The sequence below is a fragment of the Pituophis catenifer genome, unplaced genomic scaffold, assembly GCF_029215685.1.
Source record: "Pituophis catenifer annectens isolate HBS135680 unplaced genomic scaffold, rPitCat1.0.hap2 SCAF_6, whole genome shotgun sequence".
In the NCBI taxonomy this organism is placed as follows: Eukaryota; Metazoa; Chordata; class Lepidosauria; order Squamata; family Colubridae; genus Pituophis; species Pituophis catenifer.
The window spans coordinates 65760986-65784256 of record NW_027256886.1 but is presented as its reverse complement, the minus strand read 5'-3'; the positions used below and the strand labels follow the sequence as shown (position 1 = coordinate 65784256).

Below are 23271 nucleotides of genomic sequence, written 5' to 3'. Positions count from 1 at the left end.
TTCCTTTCTTTTATTTATCTTGGAAGTTATTGCTTTCAAGCAGCCAATTTCAGAATTAAGTTTTATTTAGACAAAGCTAGCCTTCAGTGGACATCCCCACACAGACTGACTGCAAAAGAATTTAGCAAGGATACCGCCGAGAGCTTCAATTGCTCCTTCTTGCTTGGTACTATCATCTATCGCTCCCAGCCAAGGAAGAACCTTTTCTAGAAAAATATGAATGGTTTCCACGGTAGCTATTTTGCTCATTACACCCACACAACGGGCCGCCATATGCCTCACTGCAGTGCTGGGGTGTTGAAGGCACATACAAAGGTAAGGCAAGTGCTGTATTAACTGAAAAAAGAAACCATGGGTCAGTCACAGGTATAGCAAAGGCTACTCAAGATACTCTTTTACTCTATCAAAAGACAGCTATTTTAGTTCATTGTTAGTGTGAGTTATTTACAATACTGAATACATGATTTATCTATTTGCAATGGAACAAGGACAGGGGAATGTATTTGAACAATACATTGGGCCTGGTGGCTCAGCAGACTGATAGCATTGTGATTAACACCAGCTGTCTGCAATTACTGTAAGTTCGAATCTCACCAGGCTCAAGATTGACTTTCTAAGGTAGATAAATTGAGGACCCAGTTTGTGGGGGCAATAAGCTGACTTTGTATAAATATACAAAAGTATGAAGGCTATTGCTTAGCGCAGTGTAAGCCGCCCTGAGTCCCCGGAGAAGGGCGGCATATAAATAAATAAATAAAAAAAATCAGAAACAGACACAGGCATATGATGGTGCACGACACAGTTATTTAGAGCCTTATTTTTAAAGACATGGTCCAATCATTATTATGCCAGGAAGAATGGCTTTAAAATAGCTTCAAGAATGGTTGCCTGTTAAGCTAAAACCACAACAACTCTTAGAATTCTCTTTCAAAAAAGAGAATAGGGTCGATTTAAATATAAAAATAGAATGGAACAAAAACTTTATTGTCACTTTAAACATACACTAATAAGCATACATTAAAATGAAATTTTGTTGCATTCAGCTCTCAAAAGATAACCATTATGCAATATGCATATACCCCTCACACACATATATATGACACAGAGAAACATCAGTTTAATTTGAATGTACACATGTCAAAAAAAAAACAATCCTGCGAGTTTACATAAATATCATAATAATATTTTAATTGCAGATGGCAGTTCTAACCATTATTCCAAATTTAAGAAAAAGCAAAAACAAATATTGAACCTCAGTGAAAATGTTAACTATTTCTAAACAAAATTCAATACCAGAGTGTGAAGCCGAATATCCATAGAAGCTGCAGTTATTTCAAAAACTTGTAGAGAATTCACCAATTCCTGGGCTGGTCCATCTCCTTTTTCCAAGAGTAACTTTCGATCTATTACAGAAAATAGTATTAGATTTTTTTAAAATTGAAATTTTAAATTAGCCAAGTCTTAAGAAATATACCTACCGAAGTTATTTATATCGATACTGTTCTTTAAGGACCCGACCATAGTATCCCAAAGATGTGGCAAGCCTACTGCCATTTCATCTCCAAAATGCTTTGCTATAGTGGATAAAGCAAATTCTGCTCCTCTCCGCTGTACAATGTAGGGCTTCTGAGCCTAGAATTTAATAAGAGGATAATTTAAAAGCAAATAAAGACAAATAAAATAGCATGTTGGTATCTAATGTAGTTACTCCAGGAAAAAGATAACGTGCTTTTCCAGAGTTTCCATATATCAAATAGATAAAGAGAAATTGAAGTGGGAAGTATACTACAATATATCAAATATTGATCCAAATAAAGGACCAACATGGGGGAGCACTAACAGTCTCAACTTTAAAACCAACCTATAATCTACAACGTATGTTAGATTAATATGGTATAATCAATATCAGGATGATGGCTAAAATTTTGTTTCCCATTGTTTTCAATTCACGCATATGAGTAATTTAAAATTAACTGAAATGTTTCAAACTCAATGTGAAATTCAGTGAAATTTAGGGCTGTTTTTGTAAGAGATGTTCAACAATGATAGAAAAGGGATCAGTAAAATAACTAACACTATAATTGCTTCAAATCACAATGTTTTTTTAGTTGTTGTTTTTAAGTACATTTAATTTCCAAGATTTCAAGTCGTCAAGCTGGGAATAACACATACAGATTATTCTTTGTGAACGGGCTAGCAGGATTAAAAAAAGAAATACAACAATATTTGCTAGCAACCTTGTTCTTTCCTTCCATTCTTGCCTTTCTCGTTCTCTTGTAAAATTGATCTTACAAGTCTAAGAAACAAATGTGTCTCATTTTCTCAGGAGCGATGGAAGTGTGAAAGGACTGCCAGAAGGAGGTCAGTCTAAGCATGCACAAAAGCTTCCCTCATTTCCATTAAAAAAAAAGAAAAGAGGGAGTGGGAGGGAAGAATGTTATGGCCAAGGAAAGAAAATAGGACAATCTATTTTTAAAAGGCTCAACATCAAAGTTTCTTTTTTACATAAACCCCATTTTGATTAGGTGCAATTTAGCTGATGTTGACTGTTAGCAACTGCATAGGTTTTCTCCAGGATAACCCCCCACCCCAGCCTGATCCTTCTGGTCTTTCAACTCTGCTCCCATCAATGCTATAATCAAGTCCCTGCTAATTGTTATCCTCTTCTTTTTCCTTCTACCTTTCCCAGAATTATGACATCTCAAGGGTGCTAAGTCTTCACATAATGTATCTAAGATACATTATCTGCTAATTTGAGCCTAGTCATTTGTGTGTTGTGAAAACTCTGGGTTGATTTGTTTTGTGATTTTTTTTTTCTTGGCTATCCTTGGTATTTCCATCAGACTCCTTTGACACCCAAGTTCAAAAGCATTAACACTCTTTTTATTTTGCTTGCTCAGTTTTTACTAGAGAAAGCCACAGAGATAACCACTGTCTCCACAATTCTGATCTTTGCAGGTATAGATACGTCATAGCATTTGAAAATCTTTTCCAAGGCTTTCATTGCTAAACCTAATCATATCGCTACACAAATCTAGTCTATGGTGTATTTCTCGACTGCTACTTCCTTTACTCTTAATGGTTGATCCTAAATGAAAAAGCTATCCACTATTTGAGTATGTTCATTGCAAGTTCTAAAGCTGATTGCTGTACTTGTTGTCTTTAGCTTGATGTTTTGGGTATTTAAGGTATCCATTTCTCCTTCGCTTTCATTATGAGGTAGTGAAAATCAATGAAAATTATTGGCATTCTCTAATTGTAAATCAATACTGATCATCTTTGAAACTAGCCTCCCTAATATATATTCAGCATATAATGAAATCCCTTGTATTCAACCTTTGCTCTGCTCCTCAATGTATACCCCTCACCACCAGAGTAGCTTGGTGCATTTTTCACCCATTTCCACCCCTCACCACCAGAGTAACTTGGTGCATTTTTCTAAGACAATTCAAGTTACCTATCTATTAATATTGGAGCACTGTGTAATGTTTGCAAAACTGAAAATTAAACTTTGTACCCACTTCATCAAGCTCTGCTGTTACATTTCCACTAGTGCTTGCAGGCAAATCTCCAATTTGGGCTTTGGTGGCCTTTGGTGTTGGACCCCGTCGGCTTGTGATGGCAAATGCAGCTTTTTGGTGCCTATATAGTGTAATTATACCTCTGTGCTTGGTGACTGTATGATGCATCCCATCTCTTTCAGAATTAGATCCTACAAAAAAGGTGGCAATTAAAAACACTCTAATAGAAGCAGCAGGGATGGTCACAAACATGTTCTCTTCTCACAAATTGTAATGGAAAAGGAAATTAGAGAGAAAAATCAATCTCTAATATTAATTCTTTAAAAAAGCTGAACTTGAAATTCTAAGGGATTATGATCACTAGAATATTTGGTTTGAAATTCAGAGCAACATGCTGGCAGGATAACAATGAAAATGTACGTGGTCCAGAGTCACTTGTTTTGTGAGATGAACAAATGAATGAACGTATGAATGAATGAGATAGAGAGAGAGAGAGAGGGAGGGAGGGAAGGAGGGAGAGATAGAAAGAAAGAAAGAAAGAAAGAAAGAAAGAAAGAAAGAAAGAAAGAAAGAAAGAAAGAAAGAAAGAAAGAAAGAAAGATCTGAATTATTCTGAGACAGAATTAGGAAACACTTATGAAATTTAGCAAATTAGTATGGAACAGTAATTAAGAATGCTGCAACAAACGTAGAGAGATACAAATTCAAATTTCTGCTTGTTAATGAAGCTTACTGGATGATTTATAGCTCAATCTAATCTTATATGCAGGGATGTGGTGGAGATGAAATAAACTAAGGAGTATCTCTGGGTAAAATGTGGGAGGTATAAATAAGTACAGTAATGTATTTTTTTCTTTCCTTGGCTTTTTTACTTCTCCCACTGTTTTTGTCATGGAGAGGAAAATAATGATTATTTTACTGAGAGTATGAGTAAAAGAAAGCAGTTTCAAATTCAAATCCTATAGTCAATGGTGATTCACAAAACCAAAACCAATAGCATTCCAAAAGAAGTCAGTGAATGTTTGAGAAACATGAAACATATTTTAAAGTGACACTGAAGACATACATTATATGAAATAGTGTAATCATGATGTACCAATAATATGTTAAAAGGACACATGACTTAACCAAACTTGCACAACGTCTGTGATATTCTAATCTTATCCTAGATTCACAGATTGTGCTAAGCAACAATGTGATCTTTCAGGTTTTGGCTCAGATAGCAAACTAATTTCAATTTATGCCACAAACCCCAGCTTAGCAAGATGTGATGAACGGAGCCTAAACACAGAGAAAAATCTCCAAAAGCAATTATAAGCTGAGGTTCTTCTCTATAGCAGCTGGAACAAAATGGTGAGAATTCATCAGAGATTTTTTAAAATCATAAATTACTAAAAATGCTTTAGAAAGCATAAAATGCTATAATGCATTTACAGTAAGCTGACAATGTCATCTGAACTTGTTTCAACTTCTATAGCAATGTTCTATAGCAACTTCTATAGCAAACTTTGGCCACTTGAAAATGTGTGCACTTCAATCCTCAGAATTCCCCAGCTAGCAATTTTTGGAGTTGAAATCCACACATCTTCAAGTAGCCAAAGTTGGGAGGGAAGAAAAAAAGAAAGAAAGAAAGAAAGAAAGAAAGAAAGAAAGAAAGAAAGAAAGAAAGAAAGAAAGAAAGAAAGAAAGAAAGAAAGAAAGAAAGAAAGAAAGAAAGAAAGAAAGAAAGAAAGAAAGAAAGAAAGAAAGAAAGAAAAGTATGTTTGTTTGTTTTTAAATTTATTTGCCACCCATCTCTCCATGAGGCTACTCGGGGAAGTTTACAACAGTAGAACATAACATTATAAAAATGTAAATATAACAATACTAAATCATTGACGCAATAAAAATAATGAAGACACAAGATGGGCGGGCAGTGAGTAGTTGGGGTCAGTTATTAGCCCAGTAACTCCCTCATGGGGTCCCCAAGCCAACTGGAAGGCCTTCAGGCTCTTACGGAAGGACAGGAGGTTTGGGGCAGGCCTCATCCTAGGAGGCAGGATGTTCCAGAGGCCGATGCTGTGGCAGAGGAGGGCTCTTCTCCTGGATCCCACCAGGCTGAATTCCTTTACTGACGGGATCTGCAGCAGGTGTCCTCTGCCAACATGAGTAGGGCGGGCCTTCCTTGAGGGATGAGACGGTTTATCAAGTAACCTGGACCCCTGCCATGGAGAACTTTAAAGGCCATAACCAACTCCTTGGAATACTTTTTTATAAGAATGTAGAACCCATGAAGATGGTTATATGAAGCAAACTGAAGATTAGCAGTTGGTCAACATACCTTTTGAGTTTTCATGGCTGCTCTGTGGCTGTGCTGGACATGATGCTAAAGGAGTAAGATGGGGATCCACACACAGCGAGGTGCAAAGATTTTTAATGATTTTTGAATTGGGGCAGGGAGATCTTGCAATACATTGCTGAAGCAATTTTGCTATGCATAAAGCTGAATAATTTTGTACTAGTGTGTTTTCTTCTTTCTTCACAGCCTCCATCAAAGGCTTTATAACCGGATTTATTTTTTCTGGAAGCTGCTCCAAATTGACAACAGCACAAGCAGTAAATGTATGCACTCTCAGCTGCAATGTTTGCCATTCCAGGTTTGTTTCTGTGACTGTCATTTGAACTTGCTGTCGCTTGCTTTCTAATTGCTGTAAAACTTTGGGATTTAGGTTTTGAAATGATGTAGCTTCATTAAAAACAGTAGTAACCTTAATAAAAAAATGTAAAAAAATCATTACTATTTTGGGACATTGAAGGGTTTTAAATCACTAGAAGCTGGTACAAACCCATATTTATTTTTATAGATGTTGATCTCTGTACTCAAAGTAATCAAAAATGCATATGAAAACACAAAATAAAACTACACTTATGAGATTAAAAATAATTGTAGGAAGAATATTGAACATTCGTGCAATGCTCCAGATATTAAAAAAAAAATCACCATTTAAAAAATTTATTTAATCAAGTGACTTCTAGGTTGCTACCATTGTAATTCAATTTATAAAGTACAAATAGCCAAAAAGTATTACAAAGGAAAGACAAAACAAGTAACAAATTACTCTTAAATTACACGCAAGTGCCATATGGAAAGTGCAACCCCGTAAGTAACTAAATTCGGAAAATCCACAGAGATGGAAAATCCTTGAATCTAAAGCTACTTGTCTCTTGCGATGATTGAGCACAAGGTCTATTTCTTTTTACCCAGACCCAAACATTGAAGAGGATGTCAACCAATGCTTTCTGAGTTTACTGATTTCAGTATGTGATTATCAGGACTGCTTTTTATCTAGTTATTAATATTACAATTGACTGGGTGACAGGAAGTGGGCTAAAGCAGCTGTGGCTTCCAGGGTGTGGTAAGTAGCTCCAGAGCCATGCAGTTCTGGAGCTGCTTGCTGCACCACAAGATAGGGTGAAGAGAGGACAAAAAGACAGAGATGAGGGTGGGGGAGACAGGCAGGCAGGTAGGTAGGTGGGGGAGTTGGAGTCAGTCTCTTACCTTACTGGGACTCAGATCTGTGAGGGACCAAGACTGGAATGACTTGGATTGGGGTGAGTCCTTAACTAATGACCAATAAAATTTACTTAATGACAGCTAATGGTCAGGATTGCAAAATAATGTGCTCAGACAACATGTTGCTTTACAACCGCAACACTTAGTGACCCAAATTGCGGTCTGAACTGTGGTTGTAAGCTGAGGTCTACCTGTATGCAAAAAGGAGGACCTTGTTGTGGCCCGTCAGCGGCCTGTGCAGCTAGTAGCTGATTCCGACAGCGAGGAGGCTGATGTGGTGCTGCACCAGCAGCCTGTGCAGCTGGCACTCAAGTCAGACAATGAGGAGGCTGGAGAAGATATGGTGCCAGAGGCGGGGATTCAGCCAGGGCCTTAAGAACCTCCAGAAGCTCCCATAAGTGAAGAGGATGAAGAGAAGGAGCCTCTTCTCGATGCACGAGCGTGCAGAGCTGCCAAAAGGCAGGAGTGGCTCCTCAGGAGGAGGTCTCCTCGAGAGTAAGGCTTGGGGCTAATTGGCCACTCCCCTAGCCTATTTAAGGAAGGACGATGACTGAGGCAATTTGCAAGAAACAACTTTGTTCAGATTCCTTTGCGTCTTGACCTTGTTTCTCTTATCAGTTTCCTGCAAATTGCTTCTGGGCATTCTGCCAACCATAGTAAGATTACAGTTATTATTCTTTGGATTCTTGTCGCCTGTTAATGAAGTTAATTTAACAGCCTTTGTTCAGAAAAAACTGATTTAAATTAGTAAATTAAGGTTTGTACGGACTTTGTGTGTGCTGCCTTCTTTGGTGTCCGTAGCTGGGGCAGAACAGTCCTATACTGAGGACCTGTATACTGCACGAGTCAAAAAGAGGGCTGTGAAAATATTTACAGACCCCTCGCATCCTGGACATAAATTGTTTCAACTCCTACCCTCAAAACGACGCTATAGAGCACTGCACATCAGAACAACTAGACAGAAGAACAGTTTTTTCCCGAACGCCATCACTCTGCTAAACAAATAATTCCTTCAACACTGTCAAACTAATTATTAAGTCTGCATTATTATTAATCTTCTCATCGTTCCTATCACTCATCTCCTCCCACTTATGACTGTAACCTTGTTGCTAGTATCCTTAAGATTTATATTGACTGTTTATGATTTGATTGCTTATTTGTTCCCTATGACTATCATTAAGTGTTGTACCTTATGATAGTTGACAAATATATCTTTTCTTTTATGTACACTGAGTGTATGCACCAAGACAAATTCCTTGTGTGTCCAATCACACTTGGCCAATAAAGAATTCTATTCTATTCTAAATAAAAAGATCCTATCTATTTTGGAGGATCAACAGATTTATTTTAAAAGGTAATTGCAGAGACTGGGGAACACTTTGCCACCACAGTGGTTTCAATGGAAGTGTGAAGGCTAATCTTTTTTTTTTTAATCTACTCACCAATTCATTAGCTTGATCTATTGTAAATACGCTGCAGTTTACTTTGCTGGAAATATCAATGTTTGCATCGGTGAATGAAGAGATAAGTTGTTTACATTCGTTCTGCATCCGGGTGAAGGGAACTGCAATTTCATCATAATAAAGATGCTCAGAAAGAACTCCAAGTAAGCGTGACAGGACAGCATCGGCCACTATTTTATTTTCCTGCAAACAACCAAAATTTTACATTTTGAATGAAAATGATCTTAAAGATGTACAGAGGATTAACTTATTACAAGTACTGAAAAACCTCTAAATGATTTAACTGGTGTTTATTTGGTTTCATGATTTAAAATAAAAGTACAATGCGATAAGTCTTATGGAACTGAATACTTAATGTACATCTAGATAAAAAAATGGACTTAATCCCCAAAAAGCAGCAATGTTTCAAATAGTCACCTGCTGGCTTTCAAATCTCAAGCAATTTTTGAAAACACATGACAGCATGGCAGAAAACGGACGTTGCTTACCTGAACGTCCCTTCTCGACGCGCAGCTGGAGAATCCAAAGCTTCGGGTTGTTCAGCAGTTGATAGCCTACACTGAGTGTGTTCCTTTAAGAGATTTCTCTTCAGACACGCCCACTTGCTCAACAGAGTCCCAGTTTTGTTCACGAAGTAAGGAGCAGTAGAGCGTCAGGAAGGAATGTCCAGCAGTCAGCTGGGTGGGTTGGATTCTCCAGCTGCGCGTCGAGAAGGGACGTTCAGGTAAGCAACGTCCGTTCTCCAACGCGCAGCTTGGAGAATCCAAAGCTTCGGGATTTACCCAAGCAAGTTCAGACAGGGAGGGAACCCGGCTGCTGTACGTCGTCTGAAGAGTTGCATACAGCTTGGAGCACCCGGCGGCCGAAGGATGCCTCCGCCGAGGCAAAGGAATCCACCTTGTAGTGCCTGATGAAGGGGTTCAAGGATGACCAGGTAGCCGCCCTGCATATGTCAGAAATGGAGGCATTAGTGGCCCAGGCGGCTGTAGTGGCGGCGCTCCTGGTGGAGTGTGGAAGAATTCTCTGCGGAACCGGTTTGTTCCGAGCCGAATAAGCCCTAGAGATGCAGGATTTAATCCATCTCCCAATTGTCGTGGAAGAAACCTTCCGGCCCATGGAAGCGGGCAGAAAGGAAATGAAGAGCGATTCAGATTTCCGGAAATGCTCAGTCCGCTTAATATACCGGCGCAGAGCCCGTCGGACATCTAGCAGGTGCCAGTCCGCTTCCCGAGGATGTCGAGGATCGGGGCAGAAGTCCGGAAGGATCAATTCCTGGGCTCGATGGAATGTGGAATTTACTTTAGGCAGGAATGAGGGGTCTAGTCTTAGTACCACGCGATTTGCGTGGAAGACACAAAGGTCGCTTCTCACAGACAGTGCAGCTAGTTCGGATACACGGCGAGCCGAAGTAATCGCGACCAGAAACGCCACCTTAAGAGTCAGAAAGCGGAGGCTGATGGAGGCGAGAGGTTCAAATGGAGGGTGCATGAGGGCCTGAAGGACCAGAGTCAAATCCCAGGTCGGGTATCGATGTATAACAGGAGGGCGCAGGTTCGATGCCCCTCGCAGAAAGTCGCGAATCGTCGGGTCCTGGGAGAGAGGAAGCTTTGCAGAAGTCGAAAGGACCGTACTAAGTGCAGCAACTTGGCGACGAAGAGTGTTAGGCGCAAGGTGCTTGTCCATGCCCCGCTGAAGGAATCCCAGCACTTCGGGGACAGAAGCAGACGTTGGATCCAGGTGGAATTTAGCACACCAGGAGCAGAAGGAGTTCCAGGTTGCGTTATAAATGCGGCATGTTGACGGCCGTCTCGACGCCTGAATCGTGGGGATCGCATTGCTAGGCACGTTGGCTCGCCTTAGCAAGATCCGTTCAAGCGCCAGGCGGTCAACTGCAACCACTGCGGGTCTGGGTGCAGAATGACCCCCTGGCTGAGAACGATCCTGTCCCCTGGAATCCTCCACGGCCGTGCCACCGACAGGTCCACCAGATCCGCAAACCAGGACCTCCGAGGCCAGTGGGGTGCGACCAGAACGACGTCTGCCCTGTCTGCTATTATCCTGCGGATCAGACGAGGAAGGAGCGGTAGAGGGGGAAAGGCATAGAGGAGACCCCTGGGCCAGGGAGAGGCGAGGGCGTCGACTCCCTCCGCCTGAGGGCACTGGTACCGGGTGAAGAACCTGGGGAGGTGAGTGTTGTCGCGGCTGGCAAATAGATCGATTAGAGGCGTGCCGAATCTGCGGACGATCTCGGCGAACAGATCTGGGTGAAGTCGCCACTCGGCGTGGTCCAAGTGTTGCCTGCTGAGCCAGTCCGCTGTGATGTTCGTGGTCCCGGCGATGTGCTCCGCCACAAGGGACAGGACGTGCGTCTCCGCCCAGATCAGCAGTAGGGTCGTTTCCTCCATCAATGGACCCGAGCGAGTCCCCCCCTGGCGGTTCACGTGCGCCTTTGCTGTTACATTGTCCGTGCGTATCAGGACATGGTGCCCCGACACAATCTGCTGGAACCGTTGAAGGGAGAGGCGGATCGCACAGAGTTCCAACCAATTGATCCCGTTGAGGCTCTCCACTGCTGACCACGTTCCCTGGGCAACGTGGGATAAAAGATGACCTCCCCATCCCGTCAGGCTGGCGTCCGTTGTCACTACCAGGCGCTGTAGATTCTGGAAGTAGCTGCCCTGACGTAGGCTCTGGGAGGACCACCAGAGGAGAGACCTTGCGACCTCTGGCGGGAGGGAAACTTGTGTGGGAGAGTTGCTCCTCCTGGCTCTCTGAAAGGGGAGGAGGAACCATTGGAGCTGGCGTGAATGGAATCTCGCCCAAGGGACGACAGACAGGCAGGAAATCATTTTGCCGAGCAGGCGGGACAGGAGCAGCAAGGTCACCTTCCGAGAGGAGAGGACCTGTGATGTTAATGACTGGAGACTGGAGCACCGGTCCGTTGACAGGAACACCTGACCCCTTACGGAATCTATTATTGTCCCTAGGTGAAGGATGCGAGTAGTGGGCTGCAGTTGGCTCTTCGGGATGTTGAGGGAGAAGCCATGATGACGAAGGCAGCGACACACCACTTCTAGGTCTCGGGATGCCCGGGCCGGAAAAGGGGAGAGCACTAGGATATCGTCCAAGTAGCAGTGGAGCCGGACCGGATGTTGACGTAGATGGGCCGCCACTGCTGCCAGGAGCTTTGTAAAGGTCCTTGGGGCGGAGGAGAGGCCGAAGGGCATTGCTCTGTATTGGTAATGCCTGTTGTTGTAGGCAAAGCGTAGGAAACGACGATGGGACAGTCGTATGGGTACGTGGAGGTAAGCTTCTTTCAAATCGATAGAGGTCATCCAGTCCGATGGTCGAATGGAAGCCAGAATTGATCGGAGGGACTCCATTTTGAACTGATGATATACTATAAATTCGTTCAGCCTCTTGAGATCTAGGATGCCTCTGTGACCCCCTGATGATTTGGGGACCAGGAAGAAAATTGAATAGAAGCCGGTCCCGCGATGATGGTGGGGAACCGGTTCGATGGCTTGGATTTGAAGCAGGTGATGGATTTCTGCCTCCATTAGCTGGCGCTTGTCCAGGTTGGGAGAAATAGGGCATTGGACAAAGTGTGAGGGAGGTCTGGAGCGGAACTCCAGGGTAAGGCCAAGACGGATTGTCTGGAGCACCCAGGCGTCCGACGTCGAGATCTCCCACTGGGGAAGAAAATGAGTCAGACGGCCGCCAATGGGAAGATGGATGTAGTCACTTCCCTCTTCGAAAGGTACGGGATCCCGTACCTCGAAATGGCCGTTTGGGTGCTGAGGCCTTTCGACCACGGTCTCTGAAGGAGGATCTATCGAGGGAACGGTCGAATCCTTGAGAATAGGGCCTTGAGGAGAAGGACCCCGAAGGGCCGGAGTCGTTCCGAAAGGGCTGCCTGGTGAAGTAGGACGATGGTCTACGATCTGCCCTCTTATACGAGGATGGCATCACCTTCCGTTTATCCTTGTCCTCGACAAGGATGGGGTCTAAGGCCTCTCCAAAAAGACGGGAACCCTTATATGGAGTTGAAGCGAGGCGCCACCTAGACTTGGCATCAGCTCTCCAATTTTTAAGCCATAATAGACGGCGAGATGTGACGGACGACACCAGGGCGCGCGAAGCGAACTTCGCGGCATTGAGCGAAGCGTCCGCCGTATATTCAGTAGCCGCCACCAGTTTGTTGACGTCTTGGCGGAGGCGTGAATCCGCCGGGGGAAGGCGCTCGTGAAGTTGGCGGAGCCAGATTAAGCAGGCACGGCTGAAGAAGGAAGCTGAGGTGGCTGCCCTAACCGCCCAGGCGGCCGCGTTGTGAGTACGTCGGAAGTTAAACTCAGCTTTTCGGTCCTCTGAGCGCAAACCGTCGGCGACGTCGTTGGAAATTACAGAGGAAGCCGTCAGATTGGCCACTGGCGCGTCTACAGTCGGTAACTGAAGGAGATCTTGGAGACTAGGCGCCGAACAATAAAGCTTTTTGTCTAGCCCCGAAGGAGCGGGCAAGGAGGAGGGCGTGGTCCAGGATCGTTGGACCACCTCAGAAAAAAGCTGTGGACATGGAATAAAGTCCGCTTGCGCCTTAGGCGCCGTAAACAAGGCCTCATGTTGTTGAGAGGTACCGGGTTGATCAACTTGAGAGACTGGGTCAGCCATATTTGTGGCCAACTTGGCCTTGCGCAGGAGCGATTTGAACAGCGAGGGTCGAAAGAGCCCAGAGAAGGCTGGCTTTTCGGGTGGCATATCTGCATCATCAGATAAGTCCATATCCGACGGGTCGCACTCTCCCTCCTCCGAAGAAGACTCCTCGCGGTGACCATGGTCCAGATACAGCTCGGACCCATGCGTCATAGTCTGATACTGGGCAGGGACCTGTTGAGAGTCCCGGGCCAGAGGAGGAGGAGGAAAACGTGGCTGAGGCCAGGCTCCATATGGTGCAGCTTGTTGAGAAGTTGCTGCCAGTGTCCTGGTAACCGTGTCAGAGATGATCTGCTGAATATCATACTGAGAAGGTGGAGGAGCTGCCTCCGTGGCGCGCAAGCCTGCCGCCGTGGGAGTAAAGGTTGCCTCCGGCTGAGACCGCCGAGGAAGAATGGCACTACACGAGAGGTCCACCGGTTCCAAGCAGTGTGTCGAAAACGCCTCAGGGAAAACTTCCATGTTTGGCGATTGATACAACGGTTGCAAATGTTGTTGAGGAGCCTGATGGACGGGCTGGACCGTAGCTTCGACAACGGGCGAAAGTGGCGTCGGTAAGTGAGTGAGTGCCGCCTGCCTTGACTGGCTGCGCGCTTTCTCGAACTGGCGCTCCAGGGCCTTGTGTCTCCTGGAGGCGTCCTTGTCAGCAGCTGATGAGTGTTTTGTCTTTTTAGAACATGGAGCAGCCGACGAAGACGGATGCGCAGCGCGTTTCCGGGACCTTTTACGCTGCTTGGCCTGTTCGTGGAGGCGCTCGGGAGAGCTGTTGTTGTCCTCCAGATCTGAGGAGAGAGCACGTTCTGCCATGTCGGAACCTTCGCTTCCTGTTCTGTCTCTTTCCCGTTCGTTGTTTTTTTTTTTTTTTTTTTTATTGTTATTATTATATTATTATTATTATTAATTTGTTTTTTTGTTTTTTTTTTATAGATGATGAAGATGAATTTCAAGTAAGTATCTTATATTTTTATGGTTATGTAGATAAGTTTTTTTTTTTTTTAATTAATATTTATAACTGAATGTGAATTAATCAGGATCTTTTTTTTTTTTTTTTTTAAATGTAAAAACAGATGATTACAGTAGAAGAACCAAAGGAAGCACAGCAGGTAAGTCCAAAGAGAACAATGGGAGAACTAAGAACTCCAACAGTTATAACACAGAGGCAATGTCATAAGCCCAAGAAATTGCCAGCAGGAGGCTTTGGCTTCCAGCAGCCAACTGCGCATGCGCAAGGCAGTTGCTGGGCAGAATAAAACAGCCGTTGACTTCCTTGCACCAGGGTGGAGGGAATGGCTTCAGGGAAGGGCTGCAGAAGAATAGATGATTTTTTCTGGCAGGGAGTCCTTTGCTTATCGCCTCCCCTGATGGTGGAGGCGAGGTGCCCAGCTGTAGGGAGGGTTAGAGAAGGCTCGCCGGAGGGACAGGCAACTTGGCGTGAGCTGTCACAAATGGCGGCTCTGAGCGCTGAGGTGGGCGAAAAAGGGCGCGAAAATGTCAAATGCTCCTAGCGCCGCTGCCCAGCAAGCGAGAGGACAAGGAGGGAAGCCAACGATAGAGAAGAGCAGCTGAAGCCTCAGAAGAACTTCCAGGGCTGCGTGGGACGACTGAAGCTGAGAAAAGCCGCTTGCGATTTAAAATTGAAGCTGCTGATTGAAGTATCGGCAAGGGGAAGTTGCGGCGCTGTCCCTGTGCTTCCCAGGCGCGCGATCGTTCAGAAGCAATCCCAGCGCCAGCCACCAGATCAAATTTAAATGAGAAAGTGCCGCTGGGAGCAGGGCAACTATCCCAAGCCGCTAATGTCCGAGATCAAGTCCAAGGGGCGGGGGCGGTGTTACCGGCAGGCCAGGAAACCTACCCACACGCCAGCGGCTATAAAGTGGAACGGGGATTCAGATAAGTGGCCAGGGTCCCGGAGAAGGTAAAAAGTCCCAGACAGCCTGCCTGAGGTGGCAGGCAAAACTCACCCCTGGCCAACCAATCGAAGAGAGAAATTTAATCCAACAAAGATGCAGAAAATTATGAAAAGAATCCAAAGCTTCAGGAACAGTTTAGTAGAGAAATATAGAGAAAAATTCAGACAGTGTCACAGGCTCAACTGAGTGAACTAAACTGGGACTCTGTTGAGCAAGTGGGCGTGTCTGAAGAGAAATCTCTTAAAGGAACACACTCAGTGTAGGCTATCAACTGCTGAACAACCCGAAGCTTTGGATTCTCCAAGCTGCGCGTTGGAGAAGTCTATTCTTCATACACAAAATTTTAAATGCTGCTATGCGTATTCTTAGAAGACTGTTTGGGTACTTTCAGCCTCTGCAACTAAAATCATGAATTACAGAGCTGAAGAAGCTTCTTGGATGAGAAATTGCCTCTTGAAAAAGCACCTTTGGGACAACCATAACCTTGGATGACTGAGGATCTCCATAGACATCATGAATTACAGTTCTGCCAATTCCAGTCAATCTGAAAATTATCTTGCATATGGACTGTTATCTGCTGATAGGAAAAGGCGATATATCTGAAAATTATAAGCTTTATTAAACAGAGGCAGAAATGGTTTAAGTTGGAGAATATATATTTTAATGGCTGTACTATTCTCCTACCTTCTGCAAGGCAGCCCACTCACAGATTACTAAAGCAACACTAAACCTCTGCAAAGCTGACTTGGAATTCAGGTGGAAAAGCAAGAGTTGGGCAAGTGATTCTGCTGGCTTGATTTCTTGGGAAGCAGCATTCACACTGGGATCACAAATGCAGCAGCAGAGGGCTCCAAGTAATCTGGAACAATATATTTCTGTTAGTTGGGTTACAGTGTTTAAGGCAATCTAATTTGAATCACATATCTTGACTATAAGTTCTCTCTTGTTTAACTTAAAGGTTTTCAAGAATAAACTGACTTTGCAGCCATCATCCGAGCTCTCATTACAACAAAATCTCTAGTTGCTGGATCTTCAGTGACGCTTTCGGCACCAGCTATGTATTCTTGGACCACTTCTTTGGTCTGGGGTTGACATGGACGCAGCTTCCCACCTGACTTTTCCTGTGAAAACAACACACCTGCTGTTAAGATAGGATCTACGTTTTTATATATATACACACAGCTTTTCTTTTTATATTTGGAACGGTAATATTTGAAATGCGCATTTTAATCACAGATAAAATCTATGCATGAATATAGCAGGATCTTAAATTAAATATAATATAAACATTTTCGTTGTCTCTTAATTTTGGAGAGGATAATTTCAAACCCAAGCATATGCATACAGATCTATAAGAGCAATAGGCTTGTAAGATTAGCTGTCTCCAATTCCCACCTCTGCTCTAATGCTCTGAAATTATAAAACAGCACTTGTTATTCAACCGCAATTGCTGGCTAAAAGGCACTTATATGCTGTCCTGATGCGCACAACAGAGGAAGAAATGCAGGCACAAGAACATTATCAGACAAAAGGCAAATAGGTATTATCTTTCCATTTCCAAAGTATAAAGAGAGATGAAACTTCATTTGCCCATTTGAGACACTTATTATTTCCTTCTTAATAATTACAAATGCTTCAGACTCCTCTCCTTTCAGAAAAATTAAAAGCTGTGATACTTGATTTTTTTATCTGTTTCATCCCATGCCTAAAGAAAGAACCTATTTTCCTTCCTGTTTGAAGCTTAAAATTTGACAAATGCTAAGATAGTTAACTTGGATATGCATTTGAGTAAAATCTGTGTAACCTAATGGAAATATAGTATTGAAATATAGCAATGAAAGTACTGTATAGTATATAATATAGAAAATATAGTATAATTTTAGTTAATTTCAGAAGAAAATGACAAGGGGGTCAGGAGGTATCTCAATTCAAACCACTCCTAGTCTCATCTTTGTAACCAACCAAAAACTGGACAAAATTGTGTTGTCTCGTCTGACCATTTCACTGAATTTTTGGTAGCACCATCTCAGAGTGGAGGGTGCACCCAATGGTATTACAAGATAGCAAATAAATGCAAACACTCCTCAGTCAACTCAGCCAAGAGACAAGCAGAGAAAGCTTTTGGTTTGATAAACAAGAACCATCAGGAAGGAAATTACGTGGTAATTAATGGCATAAACTTTCTAAAGATATATAGAAATAGATTTTTTTGACTGATAGTCTGTGTTCCAATGTAAACAGTGTGGGCATGGTTTTCCATTCTCTTTCTCCTCCCTCTCCTTTTCTGCCCTGAAGACACATGAAGACCTATTCCTCCTATAGATTGCCCAGAATACTTCTAAGGCAGTGACTCAAAGCAGGTCACTGCAGCAATTAGCTCTTGAGGTCAACAGAGATGACCCATCAGACTTGCCTCTTAACTGGACAGCTGCAAAATGGGAAGTCAAATGATGACTTGACTTTCCTAAACTATTTAAAATACCTGCAGCCTAGCGGGCTTCTACAAGCAGCCTCTACTCACATAGATCAGGTAGTGCAAATCCTAGAAAGTTAGGGCTATGTTATCACAGACCCAATCTGAAGGTAATGGAATGGAAAGGAATGGAACCTACTAATTATTAGCCCATCTGTTTGCTACTTACTACAAGTCAGCTAGATGCAAGACATAAATCTAAGAATCTACTGAATAGGCTGGGATAATGGAACAATGGTGCAATTATGGCAGAGGAATAAGCCAGTTTTAGGGCAGGAGGTTAACAGTTTTATGTATTATTTATTTATTTGGCATATGGCAAGTATCTTATAAAATAGTCAAATACCACACAAGGGGCTCTGCGCATAGAGATGGATGGCAAAAGAAAATGGACACTCTTGATGGGCTTCAGTTAGTGGGAGTACCAGAAGGATAAGGTCAAGCCATTAACCAATGTCATCTGCCCCTCCCACTGACAAATGACCCTCTTTCGGTCTGTTAGGATACACAGGAGAGAAGATTTGAATTTTAAGACTGATTTAAAGCTTATAGTTGGCAATTGCTGCTTTTCTGCTTTATTGGGGCTTCTTTGTTATCTGTAATAATAAATTAGCTTATTAAAGAACTGCATCCTTGATTCTCTTGTCTACTAGTCTTTCAGTTCAGATAACAGTCTCGGTGCAGCCTGACGGTTGCTATGGATTAAGATGCCGTACAAAAATATCTCAAGGCACTTTAGATATTATGTAAATTATCTAATCAGATCTCAAATCCAAAAGGTTAAGCAAGGCTATGCATTAACTTCCTTTCTGTTTAACTTTTTATACAAATGACATCTGTTTAAATGAGCTAGGCATACTCCTTGTATCCAGATGATGCAATTCCACTGACAAACCTGGTAGGCCAAAGAAACGTATACTCCAAAAATGTGAAATGTGAAAGTTAAAGCTGGCACAGAAAGGCAGGTCTAATGCTTGTCCTGAACCATAAGTAGCAACTGCATTCTAGTTGCCCTCTCACCAAGGTATTTAGTGCCAAGGTAATCATGCAAACATTTTTTTCTCTTTTCAAATTTGTTTATTTGGTTAGGCAAACTGTCCAGCCCAAATTTATACAAGCAATTTTAAATACCCTGTTGTATTTCAAACCTCCATGAACATTTACTTGGGAATGCCATTCACTGAGACTGGAACCTACCTATATTCTTTAAGTTACTGACATAAACTAAGATTTTTTTTTCAACCAACCCCTGGCATTTCTAACCCTCTGTGGTGGTTTTATTTTATCCTGGGGGAAAAAAATGGAAGGAAAAATATACAACTGCAATTTTCTTTCAAGGTTTCAATATCATTTCGCCTACACAGAGCTGGGATAATCATCAAAGGGAGATCAGATATATGAGTGATCAGAATGTGCCTTTTATCCTGACAGAATTTAGATAGAAGAGCCTTACAAATGGTCAGCCATTTATTCTTACAGGTGTAAATCAAACATATACTTATATATTTTTATTGTTCAATCCTTTGATCTTGGATTCTACTGGAGGGGAAAGTCAGTAGTGTTCTAGTGATCAAAATGCTTCCCATTGTGTGTATTAAAAAATAGAAACAGTGCATTAAATTTTATTCCCACATCCTACAGGGTATTGTGATCAATTTATATAAGTGTGGCAAGAACTCAGGAGGAAGCATATATTACTAAGAACCAATGGAGTGCAGCAGTGATTCAGCTGTTGAATTAGAAGCAGGACATCCTGGTTCCAATCTACTGTCAGCAACAGGAGCTCACTGGGGGACTTTGGACCAGTCATTTTCTCTTAGCTGAGCCTATTTCTTAGGACTATTGTGAAAAAAAAATAGGAGGATGGAACACCATGTATACTTTCTTGAGATCCTAAATGAAAGGCAGGATACATATATAATAAAGTAATATTACTTTTCTCCTATTGGATCAATGTGTTATCAAGGATGTTGCTGAATTCAGTCATATGAATGAAGCACAGTTACTCAAAATTCATTGGACTTGCATGAAAAAACTCCAAGGTGGGCAACAGGGGATATGAAATGTTTAGGGGGAAAAAATCGGTATTTCTAAGATGAAGTACCTAAGACAGGGAAGACTGGTGGGAGAGAGGAAAGGCTATAAAGATTGGCAGCCAGGATGGAACTGGGCAGGCTGATGGGAAGGAAGGAGAGAAACAAGTGGTTGTGAGTATCCACAGGGAAGTTGGGAGGTGTGCAGTCTCAAGGGGTTTGGCTTTTTATTTCACTTATTTCAATAATTTTTTTTAGAGTTTGTGCTTATTGTAAATTTTGTGTATACTGTATACATATATACACATGTATGTTTACTTCTAATTGAAAATGTGCCATCGCTGACTATTGGGGGTGAATCTTTGCCCCCCACAGAGAGGGCTCGTAATCTGGGTGTCCTCCTGGATGCACGGCTGTCTTTAGAAGAGCATATGACGGCCGTGGCCAGGGGGGCTTTTTATCAGGTTCGCCTGATTCGCCAGTTGCGGCCCTTTCTGGACCGGGACGCCTTGCGCACGGTCACTCACGCCCTGGTCACCTCCCGGCTGGACTATTGTAATGCTCTCTACATGGGACTCCCCTTGTAGAGCACTCAGAAGCTCCAACTAGTCCAGAATGCGGCCGCGCGGGTGGTTATGGGCACGACTAGTTGTGCTCACGTGACACCTCTCCTGTGTGAGCTGCACTGGCTCCCAGTGGTCTTCCGGGTGCGATTTAAGGTGTTGGTTACCACCTTTAAAGCGCTCCATGGCATAGGACCTGGGTACCTTCGAGACCGACTTCTGCCACCAGTAGCCTCCCACCGGCCAGTCCGCTCCCACAGAGAGGGGCTCCTCAGGGTGCCATTGGCCAAGGTATGTCGGCTGGTGACACCCAGGGGGAGGGCCTTCTCTGTGGGAGCTCCTGCCCTATGGAATGAACTGCCCCCGGAATTGTTGTTCCGCCAGGCCGGGCTATCAAAGTAAATTATTTTAAATTGGGTGTTTTAAATTTTTGGGTTTTAATTTAGGCTGAAATTATTTAATAATTTTAATTATTTTTTAATTGATATCCGTATATTTTTGTTTTTAATAGGCTGTACACCGCCCCGAGTCCTTTGGGAGAAGGGCGGTATAGAAATAAAATTATTATTATTATTATTATTATTATTATTATTATTATTATTATTATTATTATTATTATTATTATTATTGTTATTATTATTATTATTATTGTTATTATTAAAATGTGATTCAACATGGATTAAATACAACATGGAAAACGGGAAGGTTTTCTAAAAAAACTAAAGGGGCATAATACCAAAAAATTAGGGATTATTTCTTTCCAAATATTAATTCTTGTTTTTTCTTATTCTTTCTCCTCACTTCCAATACTTCCTAGTAAATAAATTCCTGAACTTCATTCTCATCTCAAGCAATTTATTTTTTGAAAAAGGAGAAGACTAGCTACAGTCTAACAAGCTAGATGCAAAATAAGCAAAAGACAATTCTGTATGTCATTGTTTTCCTCAATCTTTCTCCAAATTCTTAAGTCGCTTGCAACAGGCCGCCTTCAGACATTAACTTGTCTAGGCCACAAAGGAAGAACAAAACACTTTTGGTTTCCTAGAATGTGACTGACTCTCAGACGGAACATAGGAGCCCAAAAGATGAAGAGGAAAAAAAAACATGGAGTGCCTTTGAAAAGAAGCTTTTCGTAAGATGTATAATCTATGGACCAGATGCTTGTTTCTTTATGTTCTGCTATGCTGTGAAGTGAATTAATGTTCGATTTTCAAAAGTACAAGAGACTTAGTCTTATTCTATGTGAAAAACAGGTTGCACATTGTTAGACTTAAAGGAAAAAAAAACACTTGACACATAATGAAAGACACTATATTTTCCTCCAGTAGATAAAAATAATATTTGATAGTTGTCCAGCACAATTTGAAGACCTTAAAAAGATATGTGCTTGCAATGAATACAAATAACAGCAGCAAATAAATAAAAAATAAATCATTCAATATTATGTCAACAGTACAATTTACAGTAAAGAAATGTAGAGGAAACAAAATCAGGTAGTGTAGCCCCCAGAACAGGGGTGTCAAACTCACAACACGTTGTCATCATGTGACATATCACAACTTTCCCTTCGCTAAAACAGGGGTGGGCATGGTCAGTGTGTGATGCATTTGGCCCGCTGGCCGCGAGTTTGACACCTTATACAGACACTGCAAAGTTAGTCTGAGAGTAAATAGCTACCATATGGCAGTATCTCAACAACACAGCCCATGTGAGTGTTACTGCCCCCTCCCAAATCAGATACAAGTTAGCTACTTGATTTATTTAGAAATAAATAAAAATAACACTATATTTATATATTAGCTATTGTTTCCTATAGTGTATCTATACAAGCCATTTTTAAGGGACCAGTATTACATGTCCAAGCATCAGACAGGTGTTTTTTCAAACTTGGCAACTTTAAAGACATGTGGACTTTAGCTCCCAGAATTGCCACAGCCACCATGTTGACCAGGGAATTCTGGGAATCAAAGTCCACAAATCTGAAAGTTGCCAAATTTGAAAAACACTACCTTAGGCCTTGGGAAGAAAAACATTAATTAGTGAAATACTGGCATACAGGATTCTTCAGTGCAAAATTGGGGACAAAGCCTGTCCAGCATTGCAAATACCCCATTCAAACAGGCATATGGTAGTTAAAGCAATACTTTATTTCCTCAAGTCTGACCTTCAGTTTGGCTTTCACCTCCAGCAACATATTTAAATCAATAGGCAAATGAGAAGGCTGCATCATCAGGCACAGCCAAGCTCCCATCCATGGACATGCAGCAGCTACCACATACTGTAAAGAAGCTTTGCTCAACAATTCAAGCCACACCTATTAAAGAGAAAGAAAGCATACATAGTCAATTTAAAGATATTTACTATTATTAATTAGTCAGCAGCTTAAGAGCAAAACCTCTAGCAGAGGAGTGTCAAATTCAAGGCCTGTAGTCTGGATCCTGCCCATGAAGTGTTTAGATCTGGCCCATGGGACCACCCTGGAAACAGCAAAGGACCGGCCTGTGGTACCTCTGCCAGAGAAAATGGAGCTCGGGAGGGCCACGCACATCCTCCAAGTTCTGTTTTTGCTGGCAAAGGGTTGCAGGAGGCTGTCGCGGATAAAAACAGAATCAGGGAGGGTCATGCATGGCCTCCCCGAGTTCTGTTTCGCTGGCAGAAGACTGCAAGAAGACATCGTGGCTCAAAATAGAGCCTCAATGAGTGATGTTGAGCTGGCCACAGCCATCCTGGCCATGCCCCACTGGCCCCCGAGGTCAAACACAACCCTGATGCAGCCCTCAATGAAATCAAGTTTGATCAAACTCCAGCATATAACAATTATTTTAATATGAGTTGTAGCAGTTCTTTTTCAATGTAATAGTCAACTTTGGATAGAAAAGCTAAGAGTCATATCTGTAATACCGTCATCCTAAATTATAATTAACATTGATGGAACATTTTTTCTTTTCTCTTTTCTATTTAAATAGAATGTTAATAATTTTAAACAAATAACTGAAGCTTCAATGTGGAAATAGGAAAATGTACTAAGATTTATAATAAAGAGGA

The 23271-nt window shown here is 42.3% G+C and overlaps 1 protein-coding gene across 1 annotated transcript in view; it reads right to left on the bottom strand.

The window, feature by feature from the left end:
- BTAF1 (B-TFIID TATA-box binding protein associated factor 1) overlaps positions 1-23271 on the bottom strand; it is a 69338-nt gene that overhangs the window by 13406 nt on the left and 32661 nt on the right. Inside the window, exons 16-24 of the mRNA XM_070945498.1 lie at positions 22391-22540; positions 16136-16278; positions 15842-16016; positions 8517-8720; positions 5842-6268; positions 3522-3712; positions 1479-1632; positions 1294-1403; positions 135-336 (exon numbers count right to left, since the gene is read on the bottom strand). Of these exons, the coding sequence (XP_070801599.1) occupies positions 135-336; positions 1294-1403; positions 1479-1632; positions 3522-3712; positions 5842-6268; positions 8517-8720; positions 15842-16016; positions 16136-16278; positions 22391-22540 (1756 nt within the window). The remainder of the gene's footprint in view (positions 1-134; positions 337-1293; positions 1404-1478; positions 1633-3521; positions 3713-5841; positions 6269-8516; positions 8721-15841; positions 16017-16135; positions 16279-22390; positions 22541-23271) is intronic.